A 24,175-nucleotide genomic window follows, 5' to 3' on the forward strand; every position below is an offset into this window, starting at 1 on the left:
CTGAAATAAAAGATGTGTTTATGCACTCACCCCCACACACATGCATTTGCATCATTTGGATCCCCCAGAAACAGAGCTTTAAGAGCTATAAGTGTTGGAGAACATTCTGTTCAAAAGACTTTTGACCATTCACTTTCAATATTCTTGCCCTGAAAATACACAATCTCAACTGCTGCTGAAGGACTGACTGTGAACAACTACCTTTGCTCTCATCCCACATGAGGGAGAGTCATGTTATTATTTGAGGATTATTTGGCTCTTTGTCTGAGTCAGGCACAGTAAATAATTGTTTATAGGTTGGATATCATCATTTCATATCACAACACACATTTATTTACCTTTCCTGTAGTAACTGAATGGCAACAAATGAACACAGGTATCCACCCAAGACTGCAGAAGAAATATTGGTTTGCTTGTGCTAAAAGTACAGTTTTGTATTTCTTAGGGCTGTGAATCAGCATTCTTCTTTTTGCCATGTTTTGGGAATTTTAAGGGGCCATTAGACAAATTGGTAGAATTAATTAGATGCATGTTCTTATTGTTACAGAAACCCCAGAGACATTTTGAATAATATTCTACAATGTTGTATCTTTACTCTGCAAGGTTCAGCAATTTGCTAGAACAGAGCAAACTTGGGCAGCTATTTTCTCCAGGATTTGACAGAAATCTTAGAGAACAAAATGTTCCAGTAATCATCTTTTCTTTTCAAGTATCTGTTAGTTTTTAATCCTTTTCTGCCTTTCGTTTTGCAGAAGCACCATATATTGGTTAAAACCAAAACCAAAATAAAACAAAAAACAACAACAAAACAAAACCAAACTAAAAAACAACACACCACCATTGTTCCTGCCTGTATCTTTCATTTCACTTCTGTGCTGAATCACAGTGTTCCATTACAGCCTTTTTTATGGTGTAACTGTTTGGTATAATCCATTTTCTTGGGACACTTTTTAGCTTCTGTCTGAAGCTGTTACTGCTGTAATGAATGTTGTCATAAATCTGTCACAGGTAACAAGCTAAATTTAGAGCTCAATAAACCAGGGGAGAGTATGCTGTAGATAAGTGCATTGGGATGCAAAAGTTACAGTGGTAGCACAAAAAGTCCACTTCTGGCAGGTAACAAAGGGGACACACAGAACATTTGGTTCCCTCCCCCACTGACCACCATCACCCACGCTGCAGCACACAAAGATGCTGTGAGGATTCAGGTACAGTCACAGCAGCCCCAGAGAGCTGCAGGGTGTGCTGCTGCTGCTGTGGGGGGCTGTGCTGTGCTGGAGCACTTCCCTCAGCCACCCTGTGCATCTAGGGTGGTGTTTGTGTCAGGCTTGGAGCTGCACAGCTCTACCTGAGGCAGATCCCAGTTGTTCCAAAGAGGGTCTGAAACTGGGGCTGGGAGCTGTCAGGCAGGACAGGACCCAGTGCTCCTGGAGCTGGACATTGGAGCCAAAACCCCTCAGATGGGTTGATTTGCCTTGATTTGCCTTGATTCCTCAGGCAGTGTGTCCCTAAAGAGAACCTGTCAGGCATGTGTGCCTCAGACCTGGCCCAGCCGAGTTCCCACAGTGAAATGGCTGGGTGATTGTCAAAACTCAGATCATTGCACAGTTTTTCTCTTTGGAGAAGAAGAAAGTGAGGAACATGGAGAAGAAAAAGCAATGGAAAGATGAAGACTGGTGATATAAGAAAGAGCAAGATGAAGAGAAACCATATTCAAAAGAGATCCAATTCTCTGAATTGTGATCCAGTTGTTAAGTACAGGGGATAAGTGAGGGAAGGGCAGAAAAGAGTGAAGAACAGCAGAAGGCAAGGCATGGCAAGGAAAGGAGAGGGTGAAGTAGAGGCAGAAATAAGTAAGCAAGCAGATCAAATAACACAGACAGGCAACTCCTCTGGTTTAGTCTCTGTGTTTCTGTGTGGGCTGTGGCACAGCAGAGGTGAGGCTGTGCCCTGTGGGGTGCTCTGGCACATGGGGATGGCACATCTGCTGCTGCTGTCACCCACTCACTGTGACACTGGGGCAAACATCTGTCTCTGTGTGACAGAGGATGGCTGGAGCAGGGGTGGGTGGCACAGCACTGGCAGCAGGGCCAGGACTTCAGGGCTGCTGGGCATCAGCAGAGATGCTGATCCTCCCTGTGCCAAACAGCCATAGGGATTCAGCCACACTGCTTGGCTTTTCAAATGCCATCTACATAAGCATCTTACAGTTGAACCAGCACTTTGCTGAAGAGGTTAAATTCTGCCTTTTAAAAATGAAATCAGCTGTTTTGCTGCCAGGGAGTTGTGCCCTCCTGTTGCCTCAAGATTAATGAAACCTTGGCATACTGACGTGTAAATCATATTGCTGCAGAATGTGTTATCTCTCTTATTTGTGACTGCATCGTGCCACAAAGTGCTGCATCTTGTAATTGAGGGCTCTCTGATGAATTCATTGCATACAAAGTCTGTGAAAATTATTAGCACAGCACATTTCCATAATTAAAGTGTTTCCTGTGGTATAGATTTGAAGACTCCCTAACTGCTGTATGTTACTTTAATGCAAAATTCTATGAAAACTCAAATACAAGCAGAACAAAGCTTCTATGCATAGAGAATGGTTTTCATTAGGCCAGTTGTTATAGCTGGGAAAAGCAATCAAATCATCTGGGTTCGGGACACTTTTAGGTGATGGATGAAAGCTTTATTCACTGCTGATCACAAAGAAATGGGCAGCATCTCTCAGAGAAATATCTTTGCCTTGCCATGAGTGACATAACCAAATAACTAAAATTTAACCTGTAATGAAACATTCATAGGAAATGCTGGTTTCAGGACAAGTCTGACTGTTCCATTAAGAGTTACTCTAAGGCAATATTAATATTTTGATGGTTTGCAGCAAGACAATAAATAAACATTTTCTTTACTCACAGGTTTGCAGTTTTAGATAGCTCCTGGAGTCAGATAGTTCTGTGACACAGAAAATCCCCTCCGTCCTCCTCTCTTCAGTAAAAAATGTGCCAGAATATAGCAGATAGCATGGAATAATGCTTTAGCTATTAGTTGTTGACTGCAAAGTCCATTTGTCTTGTTAAGGCTGTCATTTGGCTACATTACCCTTTCTGTAACCCTGGAAACAACTTCAAATGCTGTGATATTTGAAAAGTCTGAAATATAATGTACCCTTAAAATGCTATGAGTGGTTTTTGAGACTCCCTGTACAAAGGAAGGAAAAAATCATTCCCCTGTGCAGGGGGCATTAAGCAGTGCTGGATGTGCATTGCTTTGTGAGGAAGCTGATCCTCACCTGTTGTAGGTGGGGTGAGAAACAATGCCAGCAGCACTGACAAGTTTCCTCTTTACCTGCCCACAGAGTTCAGGAATCCCTCTCTCAAAGTGTTACAGAAGGCGATTTTCAGGAGGCAATAAATAAATTTTGATCCCTCTAGTTAAAGCAGTTAAGGTCAAAGAGATTCTATCTGGATCTATTTAAAATACTCTTAACCTGCAGACATACTGCTGTCAGTAGTGCTAAGTGTCTTAGCTGGCTGAGGAATGTATACAACCCTTATGAAACTATTCTTAAGTATTCTGGTTACTATATTTAGCTCTGTCTTATAACAAGACAAAAAGCACTTAGCTAAATGCAGTCCTGAAGTGCTTAATCCACTTAAGATTATTTTGTCCTTAGGTGTCTTCTGCTAAGACTTTTTCTTGCTCACTGTCCTGCTGCATCATGCAAAAAGCTGCTCTGTGTGGTTGGGCCTGTGAATTCTTTTATGGATATTTACTCTGTGAGCTCCTCCAAGTCTGGTGTTGGCTGAGAGCATTGCTCACTTTCATTAGGAAGCCTCATTGCTCTGGCAGCCCACATCTGCTGTACTGCAGCAGAGTGACAGCTCCTCCTGAAGAGTGCAGAACCCAGGCTTCATTTCCCAGTTTGGGCTCAGTGAGCATCAGCTGTACTGTTGACACTCTTGGGGACCAAGACTTCCCTCAACTTGCTGCTGTTCCAGCTGGGTGGGAGGCCAACCATTTTAATGAGGCAGAAAACCCACCAGGCTTCCTGGGAGCTTTCAGTTGTTAGACAACCTGTGGGCAAAGTTTCCATAAAATACAGTTTCCATAAAATAATGCTTTGCACTCCAAGCTTGGGAAAAATCCCTTTCTTTAGCTTAATTTTTGCATGGTCAAGTCTGCTCAAAAAGAACGTTCCCTGAAAATTTTTGATAGATCTTTCTGTGTATCCACAAGCATTTTTTCATAATTTAACCCATTGCTTTAAAAAGACTTTTCTTTATACCTGTGTATCTCTGAACTTATGCCCAGTCAGCAAATCTTCTGTAGGGGACATTCTTCTAGAGAAGAAACAACTGAGTGATTTTGATAGAACAGCACTGAGGGATGAGCAGTGGGGATAAGAGTCTCAGCTCAATGGGGTAACAAATAACATGCTCCTTTTGAACTGGAATAAGGCATGACTGGGGTAGCACTGCTGTGAGAACAGACACAGCAGATCCACTGAGTTTAAGTTTGCTATGCAGGTGTTATTTCCAGTTGCAGCTTCTGTGGGGTGGCAGGAGTTACATGATATTTTCCCTAGATTTTGTGTGTCCCATCAGTAGCAAGTATTAAGGGGAGGCCTTGGGTCCAGTCACAGCTGGGTGGTTGTGGCTTGTGCTGGCTTTGCTGATCATGTTTGTCTTGAAGGAGGTTTTGGTTGCAAGATTTGATAGATGAGGTACAGGTCATACTTCTGTTTTCACAGCACACCAGGTAAACTGTCATGCTTTGGAAGAACTCCAGCTGATCCTCAGTGGCTCCAAGCCAGTAGGGTCATTCTCCCACCCTGCTGGGTCAACACAGCTTTTTGGACATGAGAGGTCACATTGGCTTTCCCAGGTGGCTTCTGTGGCAGCAGGTGGTGCCCACAGAGCCAGGAGTCCAAGAACTTGGTCCAACTCCCATTGCTTTGCTGAGCTTTCATTAGTCATACCTGAGCATGGTTCTAATTTGTGGTGGTAGACTTTTCTCAGCTTGAAGTGATTGCAGCTGTCTAGGCTGTCTTACCTGCAACTGTGTTTTAACTGGACTTGCTTTTCCTTCCAGGATTAATTTTTCTCCATCTCTATTTACATGGTGATAAGAAGTGCTAATCCCACTCTGTCACTCTGGACTGATGAATCTGAGGAATAGAACAGGTAATTTCTAATTTGGCTTGTAGCTTTTGGTGACTCAGGCAGTGAGGACCACTCCCTCTCTATGGAGTGCATTCATAACAAAAGAATTCATACAGTATCTTCTGCCCAGGTCATCTGCAGGGAGGGAGATCCTTGCCCTGGAGCAGGGAAGGAAGGATAAAATGTTGTAGCTGTTGCTGTGAGAAGCATCCTTGACTTCCTGACAGTTGTGGGTGGTTCTGTTTTGTGTTATTTTTATAGCTACCAACTTGTTTGAGCTTGGAGTAGTCTCTAAACAGAGCAAATCTTTTGGATGTACCTATTGAAAAATGCCCCTTGAGTTCTGGGCAGCATGGGGTGTTTTGCAGAGAAAGTGCTCAGTGGAGATGGAGGGCAGATTGGTTGTGAGGGTGGGGATGGGTGTGATTTCCTCTTTGGAGGTGTCTGAAGGGGTGCAATCCAGCAGAGCTGACCTGGGCAGCGTGGTGTGGAGTGACAGCAGCTGCCTCACCTGCACCTCCCTGGCTCTCTGTCCCTCAGACTCAGCCCATCTGAGTCACAGAAAGCAAGTCACCAGTGAAGAAGTTAGCTTTGTGTTGAATTTTCCATCATTTAATGGAGCTTGAGAGTACTGTGTCCTTAGAGGGAGTTGTTGCCACTTTTCTCCATCCATGGTGAGTGCCAGGTGAGGAGGATATTTTAAATTGAAGCCTTGGGTATGAATCCCAGGACACAGCTCAGATGATGTGGGAGAAGTCCACCAGGGCAAGCAGCAGTCATTGGCTGCAGGATGCTCTGGATTAACCTGTCTGTCATATCATCTCTTAGATATCCTGATAACATGCCTAATGCCAATCCTTTAGGGGATTAGCACAGTTTCTTTCTCCTATGTCTTTCCACTGGAAAAGAAATCTCACATATGTTTCAAGCAGGGCGGGCAGTGATTGAAATCAAGCAGTAACTGATGTGATTTCTCAGAACAGGCTGTGGTGCTGCCTGCTGCAGACACCAGGGCACATTTCTCTCTTTTTTGCTCTTGCATTTGCCAGGAAGTGCTGATTCCTGTGCAGAGATGGGTGCTTCAGCAGGATTCCCTACCCTGGCTCAGAGGGCAGGACAAAGGCAGGCTGAGGGGCTGCTAGCTTTTAGATCTTTCCCTTTCAAGTCCTTGTAGGTGGATGTTTGGGCATGTAGCAGCAGTCTCACTTCTCATGCCTCAGTAGCTGACTGAACAAGCAAGGAAAGACATGCCAAGAGTGGAATTTAGGAAAGGGAAGATTGAAACATCCAGGAGGTCTTTAAGTACAAACCACTGCACTCCATGTTTTGACATTCTGAGCAAGACAGGGAATGTGTCTCAGTAAGTGCTTCTGTCTTCTCCTTGCAGAGCTCTGTGTTGTGTAAACGAACTGATGGATGAAGATGAGAAGGACAGGGCAAAGAGGTATGACAGCATGCACTCCTGGAGGAGAACTCTAAATGCTGTGTTGTCCAGTGCTTGGCAATGAACTTGACCCCACTGATGTCAGAGGCAAAGCTCCCACACAGTTTACAGGCTGTGTATAGCTGACCATAAGCAGCATCATTTAAGTCACCATTCAGGCTTCTCACAGAGTTTGGCCACCCCTGCAATGGGTTATCTGGCTGAGTGGGCCTTCAATTACACTGCTGTGCCCCCAGGAGCTTGTGCTATCCCATGGCTATTTATTACCTTGCAGCAGGATTCCTGACCTGTGATTTTATTGGCATCAAGCAGTACTGCCCACCTGGGGCAGAGTTCCCTCAGCAGTCCTGCTTTAGCACAGGCCTGAGTTAGTCTCCTGTCAGAGAAGCACTTGGCTCAGTTCTGTTAGTCATTGTACACCAGTGCCAAAGCAGAGATGGCTGGGAATGCTCGATCTGAGAACATCCAAATGCCAACCTGAATATGAATGGAAATGCTTTCTGCATAGCACCCTCAGTCTAGATCACAGCAAGTATGTATCATCATGAATACAGTTGTAAAGCAAATTAATACTGCTGGAAGAGGTTGTATGAAAATGTTATCTCAGATATGAGCACTGGGAAAAAAACTTTGGAAGGAACTAAATGGATTTGCTTTCTCCTTTATTGTTTTTAATGGAGGGGGAAAGCCTAATAAATATTTTTGTTTTGGGAACTGAAAACCAGTTGTAGTTCTGCAGCCAGACCTGTAACATTCCCAATTTCATACATCACAGCACTAGATTTCAAGACCACATACAAGATTTTATTCTGCAGTTCAGTTGCCTCTGCACAGTGCTGTCTCTTGATAAGCTCCTTGAGAAGCCCTTGACATTTTGACTTTTATCTGTGTGTACTAACTGCAAAACAAAAGTTCATAAAAATTAAGTGAGCAAAACATGAATATGCATGAACATACTTTTCTCTTACTGGAGGAATTTGTCCCATAACACCTTCACTATCACTGCTTCTGAAACAGAGGGAAATGAAATGTATGAAATGTATGCCAGGTTATGATCTTTCCCAAATGAACCCAAATATGTGTTACCTCCAGGTGTTCCTTGCTGCTGGTGAGTTCAGTCTTGCTACCAGCAAAATCTTTCTGTGCAAGCCCAATTTTAAGCAAATAAACATTCCCAGCAGAGTTTAGATTCTTGTATTTAAAGTGCTTTGCTGGGGCAGGGTAGATGCCTCACCCTGGTTTGTGCTGTAGGTCCTTCACTCTGCTTAGTGGCATTTGTGGTTTTGTCCCCAGGGCATCACGCAACAAATCTGAGAAGAAGAGGAGAGACCAGTTCAATGTCCTCATTAAAGAGCTCTGCACCATGCTGCAGGGCCATGGCCACCCTCTCAAGATGGACAAGTCCACAATACTGCAGAGGACCATCGACTTCCTACAGAAACAGAAAGGTACTGGGGGTGCTGGCCCTGCAGCTGCTTCCACCAAAAATTGCAAACTGTTTTTCCCAAGAATCTCAGATGGCACCCAGAGAGGACATGAGCCTGAGTGAGGGGCAGAATAAGGGGCAGCAGTTGGTCTCAGGACATGGCTAGAGCTGAATACATTGCTGACCAGTTAAACACAGACAGATTTGAAAAGATGCAATGCTGTGTGCCTCTTACTGTGGCTACATCATTACCCTCACTGACCTCCACATCCCCTGGCCTGCTTTGTGCACTCTCAAACAGAAAAGCTGAGGAACAGTGCCCATTACAAAAGTCAGGGGAGAGGGTAAGCTGTGCCATCTTCCCAGGTCTCTTGGGTTAGGAGATAATAAGCCTGTCCTGCTGCCTGGGCACTCACAAAAGCAGCTTGTGAAACAGCTCCAGAGTGGAAAGAAACAGATCCAGAATTTCAGAGACCCTTTGCTCACAGGGATGCTCTACTACTCTAAAATTAGCCCATTGATCTTAATTTTTTAAGGTTATCTTCAGGCCACCTAAAATGTCTCCATTTCCCTTTCTCGATTTCTAATGCATTTGTACTATGATAGCATGGCAAATGACTGTTGCATGCAAGAAGGCTTTGTGTGAAGACTCATATAAGGATTATTCCTCTAACAGCCTCTTTAAAGAAGTCTTACTTGAAAATGAAAAAAAATCCAAGTAGCATGAGTCATGTTGCTTTTTTGATATTTTCTCTTTAAGAAATCACAGCACAGACAGAAGCCTGTCAGATTAGACAAGACTGGAAGCCTTCATTTCTTAGCAACGAGGAGTTCACCCAGTTGATGTTAGAGGTAAGAAGAAATTAAATAGATTAGTGAGAAATAATCAGTTCAGTGGAGTAGTTCAGGGACATACAGTTCTTTTGCACCTGTAGGTCCCAATGTTAATGATTTCTACTCTGCTGGTACATACAATGCAAACCTGACAGAGGACCAATGTTGTACTAAATGCTTTGCAGACACAGAATTAAAAATAAGATTGCTTCTCCTTGAAGAGAAATGGCTTTTCGTTTGGGAATCAAGGCTGATTAGGCCCAGATTTGGCCTGGTGAGAGAGGAAAAAGAGAATTTCCTTTTCTCAGAAGAGCCACTAGAGCTGGCAGTTTTAGGAAAAACTTGAAAGGACCTGAAGAGAGCAGAGCTGCTCTGTTCCTCCCACATGCCATTAGGCAGGCAGCACTGCCTGTGCTGCCTCTGCAGCTGCTGCCTGTGTGCTGCTGTCCTCTCCATGGGAGTGCTGCCTCTTCTGCTTGAATTGCCTTGAAGTGCATTCAGGAAAACAGCTCTTGTACTCCCACCTCTGAAATGCTCTGCTGATCTAGAAACATCCCCCAAGCCTACATTTCTCCCCTGGGTCTGTGCTGCACTCTCCTCTGGCAGGGACATCTCCTGCCCTGCGTGGGCAGCTGCTGCTCTTTGCCCCACCAAAAGAAGGGTGGATGCTGGGCTGAGCTGGGAGGTGCTGCTGTGTCTTAGTTATTCCTTTTCATCAGGATGTCATGACTCACCTCTCTGGAAAAGTCTGTTCATTCTTTCTGGGGATCTCTCTTGCCAAACAAGTTAGCTTGTTCCAGCTGAATCAAAACTAATTCCCCCCTTAGACTGGAAGTGGTGGGGGAGAGCAAGCCCTGTAATAACTGCTGGCTTGCTGGACTCTGCTAGGCCATTGAACAGTTTGCTTAAAATCAGTGGGCTTCTTCCAGAGAGGACTCAATTAGAGCAAAGGCAGAGTGTGGCAGTGAGGGGGGCATGGGGAATGCTGCATCTTTAGCTCCCTGTAGGTAAGCTGCAGAGAAGCCTAACAGTGTCTTTAGAAGAGCTGGCTTTGTGCACAGTGCTGACCAGCTATTAAAACTCCCAGATCTTGATGTTAGGGAAGAATAAGGACAGACACTGCATAAATGGTACAAGGAGATATTGTGAAGAATAGAGAGAACACAACATCCAAGGAGAAGAGCACAGGCAGTGACTTAAAAGGGACAGAGAGGTTTAACTCTGGGACAGAAACCACTGTGAATGAGAAAGGGCAAACAAAACAAGCCTAAAGATTGTTTTGTCACTAACCTTACAAATCAGTGCTTTAAGCAAAATAAATAAGGCTTTAGATCCTTTTCATATTGTCCATAAACTACTAAAAATACATAATTGTATAATTTTTCTGTCTCTGCTTATCCATCCACAGAGCTGGATTTGCCATGATGATATCTGACATCTCCTTACGCACTGAGTTTGTTAACTATTGTGTAATTCAGAACACATAATGAAGTGACTGAAGTCAGCAGGATTGTGTGGGTGTTGAAATTCTAAGCATCACTGTCTCACTTCGTGTTAAATAAATACTCACTGGGTGAAAAATACAAGTCAATTTAATAATAATGAGAATGAGAAAATAAGAATATAAAAAGAATGTTGAATTAGACAGCATGTGTAATTTTTATTTTTCCACAGTGAGCTGTCATTTCTTTGATTAATTTCTGCTAGGTTTAAACTGTTAGAAGCATCACTAAAGAATCAAAGAATCTAAAATATTTTAATTTTTTCCATTGCATAATTCTGTTTTTCTTTTTTTTTTTCCCTGCCTATTATCATTAGGCACTAGATGGCTTTCTCATTGCTCTTACCACTGATGGGATTATTATTTATGTGTCTGACAGTGTTTCATCTCTGCTAGGACACTTACCGGTAAGTTCTGACCATGCAGTACCCTGAGGCTCATCCCCTCCTTAGACAAATCAGTCAGTGCAGGGCTGGGGATTGCTTTTGTCCAGCCAAAAAGGGAACTGACTCTGGGTGGGAGGTCAACCAGCCAACTCTTGTGGAGTTTCTCAAGTTCCTGTGAATAACAGATTCTCTCCCAGGGTCTATGAGTTAGCTTAAAAAAAAAACCAACTATGGAAAATCACTGTACTCATAGCTCATCACTTGGCTATCCATCTAAAGGTCTGGGAGGTGTTTGACCCACCAGGTTAATGGAAAATCTTATGATTGTGAAATGAGTGCTGGAGCTCTTCTTAGATAATGTAAATATTATTTCAGAATTGAATCTATGCTCTTTGAATGACATTGGATTTTTCTACTTTGAACCCAGAGTCTTTAGTAACAAATGTGTGGCCTCAGAGTTTTCTGGGAGAACTGCTAGAAACTATTTAGTTGTCAGATGCAGAAATTTCAGCTTGGCCCCTCAAAAACATTTTTCTCTTTATCTGGTGCCAAGCATGAAGCACCAAGGATGTCCTATATGAGCCAAAATTGGAGCACGCAGTTACCTGAATGTCATGTGTGCAAAGAAAAAATCTGTGCTGACATTTTGGTAGAACCCCTTTAATCAGGATGTGTGGGTTGATGAGCACTGAATCACTTGCAGGTCAAACTGATTTTGCCAGATGTTCAGCCTAGAAAACAAATGGAGGATGTAGGGAGGAGCTCTCCTCCTTCTGTGTCATGCTTTCAAAGAAAAACGTTTCACTTCTCATCACGTTATATTCCTGTGGTACCAGGGTTTCTTCTCCAGCCTGTATCTGCCTGAACTGAAGGGCAACCTCTGGGACTCATTCAACCTTTTGCAAATAGATAGTAATCCTGGGGTAAAATAGTCTAGGGGTTACATTCTGCCCTAGATTGACTGGGCTTCCTTGTCTTAGGCATCTGCACCAGACCAGCAGTGTCTGTGCTCTGCTGAGGGGTGAAAAGGCATGTGGCTGTGTCAGGCTGTACTGCTGAACATGACAAAGCATTCTTTTGTATCAGTCAGATTTGGTGGACCAAAATATATTAAACTTTCTGCCTGAGGGGGAGCAGAGCGAGGTGTACAAGCTACTTTCTCCACATGTGCTCATGACAGATCCTGTTGCAGCTGATTTTCTGAATGGTAAGCTCTGCTCTTGTCTGTTGGTCAGAGAAGTTTGCCAGAGGTAAACAGCTCCCAAGGAAGTCTGCACAGAGCTCTCCAGCTGGCTCTTGCCTGCCACTTCTGTTTTGCTGCCTTTGTGGGTTTTAGTGCATCACATCTCTGATGTTCCTATGTGCTCCCAGTACTTGCTCTTTGAGTAGGACAAGTCTTTGTTTTACCATCTGCTTTGCCCCTTGGATGGTAGATCCTTTTCCCCAGATGGGATGCTAGACTAACCCTGAGAAGGGAGTGAGGGCTCAAGGGAAAAAAAATGAAGAAATCCCAAACAGTTTTGGCAGAGCCATTATTCCTTAGGTAGCTTGCATGTCTCAGGACACAAGAGAAGCCCTAATGTAACTTAAGCAACTTCCTCTCTGAACAGTCCATCTGGATCTGTGCTGCTGGCTGCTGTCCCATGTCCCTTCCCCTCAGAAAGTGTCCCCAGGACCAGAGCAGGCAGCAGCATCTTCCCCATACCTGTGTTTCATTAATTAATGTTTCAGCCTGTGCTGAGCCCCCACCCCTTTCCCAGTGGGTTTGGCAAGGCCACTGAGCAGCACTGGGCTCCCCTCCCTGCTGCCCCATGAGCACCAGTGGGAGCTGAGCACCCTGATGATGCTCTGAGCAGCCTGATGGTGCTCTGAGCAGCCTGATGGTGCTCTGAGCAGCCTGATGGTGCTCTGAGCACTCTGAGCACCTTGATGGTGCTCTGAGCACCCTGATGATGCTCTGAGCACCCTGATGGTGCTCTGAGCAGCCTGATGGTGCTCTGGGCACTCTGAGCACCCTGATGATGCTCTGAGCAGCCTGATGGTGCTCTGAGCACCCTGATGGTGCTCTGAGCAGCCTGATGGTGCTCTGAGCACTCTGAGCACCCTGATGATGCTCTGAGCAGCCTGATGGTGCTCTGAGCACTCTGAGCACCCTGATGATGCTCTGAGCAGTCTGATGATGCTCTGAGCAGCCTGATGGTGCTCTGCCTGGGGGTGGTTTCCCTCAGGCTGAAGGCCGTGTGGTCTAATCCATAGAGTTCAGACTTGGGGCAGAAAACTGGATTAGAGCTTGGCACAGTGCCCTGCACTGTTAATGGAAGGGCTTAGGGTGAGTTCAGTGCCCTTTGGTCCTACTGAGCAGTGCCAGAGCAGAGCACTGCAATACCATGTAACTGCCCTGCATGAAATCCTACATCCATGAAGTCAGGGGGAAATCCTGCTGACCAGTGCAGCCAGGGCTTCACACTCAGCTGACTGGGGTGACTGCAAAGACAGGAAAAAAGGGTGAGAATACATTTCCTTAAGCAGAAACAGATGATAATTGCTCCTAGTAGTTATATATTTACTTCTGGGCATCAGAAGCTTCCCAGCAGGGTGTGCTCAGATACCACTTGGTAGATAAATTAAATATGTGAGCGAGCTAAAGTGCAGACTTCTAATAACATTGTCTGTGTCTCCCTCTCTCTCTCTCTCATTTCAGCAGAAAAACAAATAGAGTTTTGTTGCCATTTAGCAAGAGGCAGCTTAGATCCAAATGAACCCCTGATGTATGAATATGTGAAATTTGTAGTGGATTTTAAATATTTTACTCATGGTAAGTTACTGTTCCAGCCTAGCTTTGTCTCTCCAACTCTCTCCTTTAAATTTTCTTGATCTGCAGCATCTTAAAGGCTCTGTTTCTGCTGAAAATGCCCCATAATTGTCAGGGATGGAATGAGCTGTGCATACATTGGGTATATTTTTCATACAAAAGTAGTGGGGAGTCTGTTGATCAGAAGAGTGCAGTCCTGCATGTTGTGCCTAAAGCTGATAGCAGACTGAAAATGCCTCTGTTCGGCCCACTGCCAATTGTAAAGCAGCCTACTTATTCAAATAGCCAGTAAAATTTGGTGTTCTGTTTCACTTGTGGCAGTGTAATGACACTTTACAGAGATTAAGTACTTTGAGATGGGTGTAAAATCCTGAATCTTGCAAATGTTGGCCTGGAGAAAGACTGGCAAGGAGACTGCAGCTGCACACTGTGAGCTGCTCCAAGCTGTCTTACAAAGCTGCCCTGGGTAGGTGGGTACAGCTGTGTACCTTGGAGCCTACAGGGTCATGCTTTAAACACCACCAGCGTGGATCAGGGTGGCATCACCCTGTGGGCAGCAGGAGCTGGTTGCTGGGTTTCTCCAGTCACTGAACCTGTCTTAACACAAGAAGAAACCTTCCTCTTCTTCTTAAATAAATTGTCTGGTTGTTTCTAGTGCCTACACCCTCCTGTAATGGCTTTGAGTCAGCTATTGCACGGGCTTTCAGGTCAGCCCCGGAGGAGCAGATCTGCCTGGTAGCCACCGTTCGCCTGGTCACGCCGCAGTTCCTCAAGGTGAGCCCGAGCCGCGGCACCGCCGGGAGCGGGGCAGCAGCACGGGGCTGGTGGAGAGGGGGGGCGTGCCTGTGCCTGGGTATTGGATATTACCAATATTGCAGGCAGGACGTGCCTGAGCTTCTCTGGCCCTTGGTGCTGGACAAACAGCGGCACTGTGGTGTTTCACCCCACAGACACTTCGGCTGGCTGGGTGCTGCAGCTGGGCACGTGGGGACAAGTCCAGGCGTGCAGGAGCTCTGGTGGCTGTGGGATGGAGCTTCCCCCCATCACAGGGTCTGCTCCTCGGGTTTCCCTCTGCCAGAGAAGCTTTAAGGGGATGGGGAAGAAAAGGAGTTGGTTCTGCTGGAGGGTTTGGATCCAGAGCTTTGTTCTGGCCCACAGCCTCTGAACCCAGCACCAGCTCCACCAGAACTCCCAGACCGCGTGGGTGCTGCTCCTTTTAACCCCGGGAGAGGGCAGGGAAGGGGTAGGGAGCCACCAGCCAGGTACAGGAGGGGAGGTCTCAAGGGACGAAGGACACCTGGATGGCCCAATGCCCCCCCAGGGGTAGAGGGCATCCTTTGAATCTGCCAATCACTCAAAGCCCTTCTGGAATGCCTGGATTGACAGTGCTTGGCAGGGGGCAAGGGAGGGGGAGGGAGAGGTGACTGACACACCTGGCAGGGAATTATCAGGGAGGGATCCGGGGTTCTGGAGTAAACCCTGAAATCACAACGCAACAGCTGGGAGTGGGACATGACATAAGTATGTATTTTGGAAAGATAAGGGATGAAGAAGAAGTTGCTTTTGAGAAGAGGTGGGTTTGTGATGGGGTGTCTCAGAGGGAAACTCCTGGCCAAGGTGACCAGGTACTCCACTTGGGAATTTGCAGCCTTCAAAGATGTGCATCCACCACTCCTTTGTGTAAGGATCTGTGTCTTGAAACATTGAAAATGTGTGTCATGGCCTCTTGCTGCTTCCCTGTAAATGTCCCATGGCACTGATGGCAGGGATAACAACCCTAGGTGCTGCTTGCTCAAGAGAGCATTAGCCAGCTCAGTTAGAGGCTGGACCTGGAGCTGCCATCCCTATTCAAACACCAGTATTTGCAAAAAGCTGGGGAATTTTGCCTAGAGAGCGCAAGATGAGACTCTTTGACTATTTATCCTAGCTCTGAAATTCAGCTCAAGGTAAACTATTCAGCCATTTTTCATCAGTTCATGCATCTATTAAACAAGTCTGACACATTCCTTAGAGGAAAATAAGTCAAATGCTTTAAAAGCACTGTATTTTGCCATGGTTTATTACATCTACAGGATGCAGGCTAGGTTTTGATAGCAGGGTCCTTTTGCCATTTCATAGAATTAAATGTCTGAATGCACCCACTCTTTTGCAGGAGCTCTGCAATGTTGAAGAGCCATGTGAAGAATTTACATCGAGGCATAGTTTAGAATGGAAGTTTTTATTCTTGGACCACAGGTAAGAGATTTGGGTTTAGTCACTGAAGAATAAATAAACTGTAGTTTAAAAATAGAAAACTTTGTATACCTATTGCCTGAGATCCCAAATGGAATATTTCTAATTACATGCAACTTGGTGAGTAGCAGTACCCTGAACTTAGCTATTAGGCATCCTTAAATGCTTCACTATTTTCCATATTTTAGGCAAGTAAGAAACCATGGAAAATGTCTAGAAGAATGTTTATCTCCTAACCAAGATAATAAGTCATTGAAAGTGAGCAGTGGGGATCCCAATATGTTCCCCATATTGGTTTAGCTCCTCTGTTCTACAACTACAGCTTCCAGGAATCCTTCTAAATATTTTGCTGTGTCAATAAACTTTTGAATTTTCAGCTGAGAAGTGATAGAATTTCTAAAAACAAAATAAAAACCAGTGGATTTTATTATTTAATTGTAGATTAGTTTTTGACAGTGCAATATGGTGGACTAGAATTCATCTTGGTGAATGAAACAGACTGGAACCAGATTATTAAGCTGCTTAATTTAGGATTAATTTTCTTCAAAAGAAGCTGGAGGGTTTTATTCACTCTCTTACTTCTCTGTATTTGACATATGTGCATAAGCACATTGCAAAATCCTTCCCTCTTCATTATTCCTTCCCTTGTGAGCTCTGCAAAGGTAGTCATTACTAAAAACAGTAAATAAGGCTGTAAGGAAAAAAAAATATTAGTGAGGGATAAAATCTAAATTCCATCTCCACATTTAGAGCAAGAAAGAGAGAGAGCTAATAAAAATGAGTAACAACTTTAATTTATATAGAACAGAAGGTGTGTGCCTCACATCATACCTTGGAGCATGGAGGAGCTGACCCTGTAACACCTCTATAGTTGATTATGTGTGGTTTGGGACAGTCAGATAATTTTTAATTCAGATGAGATCTTGCTGGAGTAGCTTTGTTAGACTTTAATTGGCCTGTCTGATAATGCACATTTTTAGAATCAGCTGATTGATGTTAAGATTTGTAAAAGAGCCCTAAGCCCCTCACGTCACTGATGAACTGAGCTGCTTCCCCACAGGGCTGTGTCCCAGCAGCTCCTCTGAAAAAGCTGAGTAGGAGCTACTTTGAAACTTGTCAAAGAGTCTTTTGATGAGTGTGGGTTATGACTCAGAGAGGAATCTCTGTGCTGGGTGCTTGCAGACACTCCAGTCCCACTGATATCCCCAGAGAGGAGGCCATTGCTACTGAGAGGAAATTAGGATGATGCAGATGCTGAGGCAGAGTTTGTGACAGATCCAGATGCAAGCAGTGAGCTCAGACCCAAGAGTGAGCAGGAGATCGTGGGAGGTGTCTCCTTTAATCACTGATTCCAAGCTCTCTCCAGTACAATCTGCAGGACACTGGGAATGTTGCTGTTTCTTGCTGATTTGCATCACCACAGGCTGCCTGACACTGAGGTGTGCCATCAGCAGGGCAGAGGGTACCCAGCAGAAGCTGTAATCAGGACCTCTGCTGTCATGATCACAATTCTAATCAGAGTAAAGATAGATGCAATAAAAACATTCCTAAAAACATTCCAGAAATGTGGATAAACATGAGAAAGATAGGAAAAATCTGTATTCTGGGTCTCTGTGTAAATATGTGTAGAAGAAGAGAAACCCGTCAACTTCAATAATGATTTGTTTCTCTTCTGCACTGTGGTACTGTTCTCATTTCCCCCTCATTTATTAAAAGACTGCACCCAAAAGACTCTCTAAAGACTGTGCATTCCCATTTGCACAGCAAGCTGCAGATCTCAGACTGGAACTTGAGCTAACAAGACACTTTTAAATTGCTCCACAAGGCATCTCCTTGCTAAATGACAGATGAAGAGCATTTTGTGGTTTCTTTCTTTTATATCAGGGAAGCATAATACTTTCCTGATCAGCTTAAATGTTTATCTGATGTGCATCTGAAAGACACTATTGTCTTGAATATAAGCATGTTATTAAAAGTAGGAGAAAAGTGATGCATTCTGCCAAAGAGACAGCAAGGACACTTTAATAAACACACATATTATCATCATTACCAGAAATCTGGGTCACATGAGGAAAAGGAACAGAGTGCTATGAAAAGTTACTCAAATAAATAAAGCTGTATGGTGACAGAGACCACATGTGTGCTCAGCACATTCTGTTCCAGGGGGTTTGCTGTCAAGGGGAGCCCTGGCTCTCCCAGCTAACCCCTCGTGCTGGGACTCAGGAGCTCCTGCTCACACCTTGCTCCTCCTGGGACTGCTGCCATTTCTTGGTGCCAGGCTGCCCACAGCTGTGGGGAGGAGGGAGGTTATAGACCTGCCTGGGCTCTCTGTGGCTGAATAACCTATGCCCACTCTGTCTCTCAAGGGGAAAAATGTGGAGCTGGGTGGCTCAGCCAAGAGAGCATTTCACACAGTAATAACCACGAAACTCAGGACTGATCCATCCAAACACGTGTCAAACACTGAAATAGCTTTTTCCTCATAGTCTTGGCCACTTTGTGGCCTTCTTCCTTAAGATCACTCAGATGACCAGGAGAGGGGCAGCAGGAGAGGCAGGTTTGATAGGCACCATCACCTTCAGCCTGCCCCATTTTGAGTTATTTACCATTTTGCCCTATTCCTGAGAAACACACTGAACTTGGCAGTGAACACTGTCAGCACATCCTGCAGCCACGTTAGCACAGGTCCTGCCTCACTGAGTGCTTGAGTTGGTGCAGGCAGGGTTGGACCTGAGCTCTGGGAGATGGAGAGTGATGTGCTGATACAGTGAGCAGAGACAAAACCAGTGGTTTTCTCCCCACATTTCAGTGTTGTTTCATAATCATAAGCTATCAGGCTCTGGTGAAGGCTGTGTTAGGATACTTGCTTTAAAAAAATCTCATGTTTTGCCTAGAAAAATCTAGAATTGATAGCAGAATAGTAAGTCATTGCAATGTGCCTATCTAAATACTTCATCAGTTCCTTCTCTACCAAGCAAAGCACAAACAGCCCTAAATCAGCCCATGCCTATTGCTATCTGCACTACCAGCACAGAAAGTTTTGTTGGCTGTAGTTTCCCAAGCTTTTCCAGGGGAGCAATTACTTTTTCCCAAGCTGGTCCTGACACACACTGCAGCTTCCCACTTATTCTCTCTTCTCCAGTTACTACCCAGATGACACTTACATCCAACCTACTGGATAATTTTACTCTGGCTCCAAGTTGTTATGTGCAGGATCAGCCATAGCATTTCTCAAGCTGTGTCTCACAAGCATCCTTAATGAATTGAGTCACTCACATATGTACATGCCTTTCTCTACACCCACATAATGAATAGGCTGTGAAACAGTAAACACACACCTTTTCATTTTCTCAATTTGTACCTCTCCCTCGCTGTCAGTTTTTTGGTTTGTATATGAAAATGCATCACTGCCTGTATGAAAACCCACTCCAGCTTTCCCTGCCAAGTGAACCATGGTGTTTGTTGCTGTATCACAGCTTATCTGCCAGGATGTCCAAGAGTCAAGCTTTGTGCTCACTCCCTGCCCTTTGCTTCCTTTCTAGGGCTCCACCTATTATAGGATATTTACCCTTTGAGGTTCTGGGAACGTCAGGCTATGATTACTACCACGCAGATGACCTGGAGCTTCTTGCTAGGTGCCATGAACACTGTAAGTTGCCCTGCCTCTGCAATGTGTCTGTCTCTGATCTCCTTTGTCACTTGTGCAAAACCTTTTACTGTCCTTACAGAAGGCTTCTTCTTCAGGAACATGTGGGAACTCTCCATGACAGACTGTCACAGCTGACAGCTGACTTACCTGGCAGGTTGGAATCTGCAGAATTCCCTCAGATCAGGAGCTGCTAGTGCAGGTTTCCTAAATTGACAGATACCTTGTTTGAGCACAGGCTGTCTCAGAGTGAAGTGAGATTAGAATATTGGGAGTCAGAACTATCCCCCCTCTGCCCTATGAGTTTTGTGGAGTTGTCACAGTTCATGGGGGCTTGCCATTCCCCTGGACTCTGGAGTTAACCAGGAGGCTCAACTCACCAAAACACCTTTTGAGAGCATCATTTGGATCACCTCCCTGTGCAATTAGGTGCTGTGAACCTCCCTTACTCATTAGTAAAATGCTTCTGGAGATTCAGAGTTATTTTACATACAGAAGTACTGAACACAGTTTTCCTGTGGGTGAAGATGGCTCATGTTTGGTCAACCTGAAAGGAAAACAACAAAGCAGAAGAGTCAAGTTCAGGCTAATGTGTGAACACCAAAGAAGGTCCATGAAGTTTATTTTCATGCAAGGAGAAATAGTGTGGCCTGTCAGAGGCAGGGCAGAAGGAGAACTCACCTGGTTTCCACGGCAGTGCAGCCCAGTGCTGCAGAACCATGTCCTGCTGAGGGCTGGAGCTAACGTGAGAAGGGCAGAAGGTGTCTGCAGGTGAGGTCTGCTCTTAGTCAGTGTGCAGTTCCTACCAGATGTGGGATGCTTTATCCCCAGGACCCAGATTTTTCAGTTTCATTGCGTGCATTTCAGACTGAGATACTGAGCCAGAGTTATGTGTGTCCTGTGGTGGTTTTGCATTGCCAAGCACTGCAATGAAAAATAACTACATACTTTGTAAAATGCATCTAGGTAATCAGGTATTCTGCTAAGAAATATTACTCACAGGTTTTTTGTGGGGGAGACTGTCTGTCTCTGCTGTCTCCACTTGAGAGTGTTTTGTTCAAAGGAAACAAGGACACCCCAGAGAGTGGAGCAAGCGGGATGCTGTAATTGCTCTGAGATGCAGAGCAGCACGAGGCTGGGACCAAGAAACTCCCCCAAGAAGCCCCACAGCCCACTGGAGAAAAGCTGCAAACCACCCTCATCTCTGCCACAAACCCTCTACCACTTACATTTGTGAGGAGCTGAGGGACCTAGAAAAGAATGGGGAAAAATGCTTCTCTGCATGTCAGGTTTCCCTGCTCCACTGCCCCATCCAGGCATAGCACTGGTGCAGCACTGCCAGGGAACTGGGTTGCCTGGCTGAGCACACAGAGGAAGCTGGGACAGGGGGACATAAAGTTGTGTCAAATGCAGCAAAAGTCAGTATTGATGGAGTATTTTAACTGCTCTCAAATACAGCACTTCTTAGTGCTGTTTGCTTAAAAGACAAGTCAGATACAAGTGAGAGCCTTTTGGTAATGCATGTGCAGTTTGGTATAGACACAAACTGTACTGAGAGGGGTCAGAGCATTCAGCAGAGAATCAATTTGATGATTTAAATTCTACATCTCTATCATCCAGGCATTACTCTTACCTATTAGAAGAATATTTTCATGACACACCTGTAGGAAAGGATCTTTTCATTTTATTGCACAGGGAAACAAAGTAAAGTGCTGGCAAAGTGACTTAGAGAAGTTGCTTCAGGACATGTCTGCCAGGAGTAGGAACTGAGGGATCCCCAGCATGTCATGTTAGCCAGAAAATCTCTGCTAAGTGCTTCATCTAAAGCCCATCACTGTTAATGGGCTTGTTAAAGAAGTCAGTCCTGATATTTTAACAAAATAGAGGTGTTCAGGTGAGTAAAAAACCACTTGGGTTAGTGTGGCTTGCTAGGTTCCTGTTTGTCATGTTGACACTTTGGGCAGATATCTTGCCTACTGTCAAGTAAAATGGGTTTGTTTAAACCATGTTTGTATTTTACTTTGCATTGATTGTGGGTACTTTAAGTGAGCATGTTTCATTTTGTACTCCCAGCAGTCTGGAACAATTAGTGTGGCTATTTAATGTAGTTCCTCTCACTATTTTCCAGTTGTATTACAGCACCTGAGATTCTTCTGGACATTGCCTGATAATACATACCAGGTTGGAGTAGGCCAGGTCTTAGAAGAAAATTCTCAATTAGAACTCCACTATCTTGTTGTTTTGTGCCATTATTAGGATTCTTAGTTCACATCTTCAGTCTTTGAAATGCATTTTCATGTCCTTATGAAAGGCAAATAATTTGTTTAATTACTGTTTCTTATGCTTATTTCAGGGAACCCATAAGTTACAAGAATGTAGCTAGCTATATAGTTATACCAGTTATAAGAGAAATCTCAAAATAGCAAGGGGCACTCCTGAAAGTCAGCAGGAATGACACCAAACAAGAGCTGAGCACATGGTTATGTATCATCTGTCTTGCTGATAAAGCTCAAGAACCATTTTAGCACTGCCCCAGTCTGGGAGAGGGATGTGAGGCTGAATGGTGATTAGATCACCTTTGCACCATAAAATCCCCTTTTGCTATAAATTGTTTTCTTTTTCTGTTAAACAGTGATGCAGTTTGGAAAAGGCAAATCCTGTTACTATCGGTTCCTGACCAAAGGGCAGCAGTGGATATGGCTGCAGACTCACTACTACATCACCTACCACCAGTGGAACTCCAAGCCCGAGTTCATTGTTTGCACTCATCTGGTAGTTAGGTAGGAGCAAGCACCAAACTCTTCACAGTGTTATGTCTCAGTGTTCAGCCACTGCTTTTTCTGGTTCTGCTTCATGTTAACCAACATGCTTAGTGTGCCTTGCTGTGCCTTCTGACACATAAAATGATATGTAATTCCATTTCCATGAAACTAATCTGACAGGGAATATGGTGTTTTTTTTGTTTTTTTTTTTTTGTTTTTTTTTTTTTTTTTTTTTTTTTTTTTTTTTTTTTTTTTTTTGCAACTGAGCCAAAAGCCTGGAAGCCAGCTCTGGCCAAATCTGTCAGTGTGTTACATTCCCCTTTTGTCTCTAGTGATGGTATGGCCATAGAAAGAATTAAAGCTGTTGGGAATCAGACATATCTTTCTGGGCATGAATGAGATAATATAATCATATAACTCCTACAAAACCTTTTGATCAGAGCTTTAAATATTTATGACTTGAAGTTAGCTGCTGGCTTGCTGGCCTTATTCCTCACCCAAATCCAGGCCTGGATCCCCCCCTAGTGGGAAGCTGCTTGTGCTGAGCTGCAGCCCGTGCTGGAAGGCAGTGCATGTGTAGGATGCTCTGTGAATGCACCTTCTGGAGGGGAATCTGCTGGATTACCACAGCCATCTCAAAAAAAAAACTATGTGAAGAGTAAGAATGTATTTTCTGAAGGGCTTGAAAAAATAGTGACACACTGGTTTGCTCTATTAACTTGAGTAAACTTATTGCTCAGTGTATTTTTGTAGTGTCAAGAATCATTTTTTTTCTGGTCCCCCTCTTTTCCTGTCAAACATCTGAAAGAGCAAACACTAGTAAATATGAAATATATGGGTCTGTTGGAGTGAGCCAGAGGAGGGCCATGAGGATGCTCAGAGGGCTGGAGCACCTCTCCTGTGAAAACAGGGAGAGCTGGGGTTGTTCAGCCTGGAGAAGAAAAGGCTCCAGAGAGACCTTAGAGCCTCTCCCAGTGCCTAAGGGAGCTCCAAGACAGCTGGAGAAAGAGCTATGGAGTTGTAGAACAAGGTGGAGTGGCTTTAAACTGTCAGAGATAGGTTTAGATTAGATCTTGGGTAGAAATCCTTCCCTGTGAGAATGGTGAGGCACTGGAAGCCCAGAGAAGCTGTGGCTGCCCCGTCCCTGGAAGTTTTAAAGGCCAGGTTGGCTGGGGCCCTGAACAGCCTGGTCTAGTGGAAGGTGTTCTGCCCACAGTAGAGGGCCTGGAACCAGATAATTTTTAAGGTCCCTTTCAACCCAAATTCTATTGATCCTGATTCTGTGGTCTGTGGTATAGACTACGTATGAAGTGCTAACATCAGCAAATGTTACACAGAGAGATTACTTCTCAGTTGTCTTACTTCTGTCATCCTTCAGGAAATTCAGCTTCACTTTAAGGGCTGAATTTATTGTGCATGAACTTGTTTCTTCTTTCTGCTTCCAGTGCTTCTTAAACCTAATGATGTAGTCCTAAATAGATTTTGAAGTTCAATTCTGTCTCAGATAGTTAAGGCTTAAAATATGTTACTGAAGCACACAAGTTAAAATGTTCTTTCAGGAAAACTCATTACCACAATGATATAAGTGAGGTCGGTTCAGCAGCTTCTCTTGCCTCCCACAAAGGTTGCAGCTCATTAATATTTCATCACTCTAAAGTCTGGCACCTCTCAGTGCCCACGATGCATGAGCACTCAGAGAGTCTTTGAAACATCCTCTCCAATTTATCCCAGGTGAATCATGGGGCACTTGTTATGTAATAATTTCATTATTTCAGAGGGAAAAAAGTAAGGAAAGAAAATCTACAGTTCCAGAGGCACCTTGTAGGGGCTCCTGCAATTCACATTGCACTTGTGTAGCTGCCTGTTTGTATTTGGAGCTTCCACTGGAGTGCAGGATGTTAACTCTGATGCATGCACAGTTCTGTGCACCCTCAGACGGAGGGACCTGCCCAAGGCACTGTCACAGGGATCAC

General features: G+C 44.5%; 1 protein-coding gene across 7 annotated transcripts in view; it reads left to right on the forward strand.

The window, feature by feature from the left end:
- Nucleotides 1–24,175, forward strand: part of PASD1 (PAS domain containing repressor 1) — a 54,805-nt gene that overhangs the window by 17,949 nt on the left and 12,681 nt on the right. For 2 of the 7 annotated variants that reach the window (XM_059859163.1, XM_059859157.1), the window contains exons 2-13: nucleotides 5,089–5,180; nucleotides 5,700–5,844; nucleotides 6,547–6,603; nucleotides 7,897–8,051; nucleotides 8,790–8,881; nucleotides 10,682–10,771; nucleotides 11,837–11,957; nucleotides 13,452–13,565; nucleotides 14,218–14,336; nucleotides 15,715–15,797; nucleotides 19,337–19,443; nucleotides 22,073–22,220. In XM_059859163.1, coding sequence (XP_059715146.1) covers nucleotides 5,831–5,844; nucleotides 6,547–6,603; nucleotides 7,897–8,051; nucleotides 8,790–8,881; nucleotides 10,682–10,771; nucleotides 11,837–11,957; nucleotides 13,452–13,565; nucleotides 14,218–14,336; nucleotides 15,715–15,797; nucleotides 19,337–19,443; nucleotides 22,073–22,220 — 1,100 coding nt within the window. In that variant the 5' untranslated portion in view covers nucleotides 5,089–5,180; nucleotides 5,700–5,830. The remainder of the gene's footprint in view (nucleotides 1–5,088; nucleotides 5,181–5,699; nucleotides 5,845–6,546; nucleotides 6,604–7,896; nucleotides 8,052–8,789; nucleotides 8,882–10,681; nucleotides 10,772–11,836; nucleotides 11,958–13,451; nucleotides 13,566–14,217; nucleotides 14,337–15,714; nucleotides 15,798–19,336; nucleotides 19,444–22,072; nucleotides 22,221–24,175) is intronic. The other 5 variants (XM_059859158.1, XM_059859160.1, XM_059859159.1 and 2 more) reach the window with 5 other exon arrangements.

This window comes from Haemorhous mexicanus, chromosome 14 (genome assembly GCF_027477595.1).
Source record: "Haemorhous mexicanus isolate bHaeMex1 chromosome 14, bHaeMex1.pri, whole genome shotgun sequence".
Classification (NCBI taxonomy): domain Eukaryota; kingdom Metazoa; phylum Chordata; class Aves; order Passeriformes; family Fringillidae; genus Haemorhous; species Haemorhous mexicanus.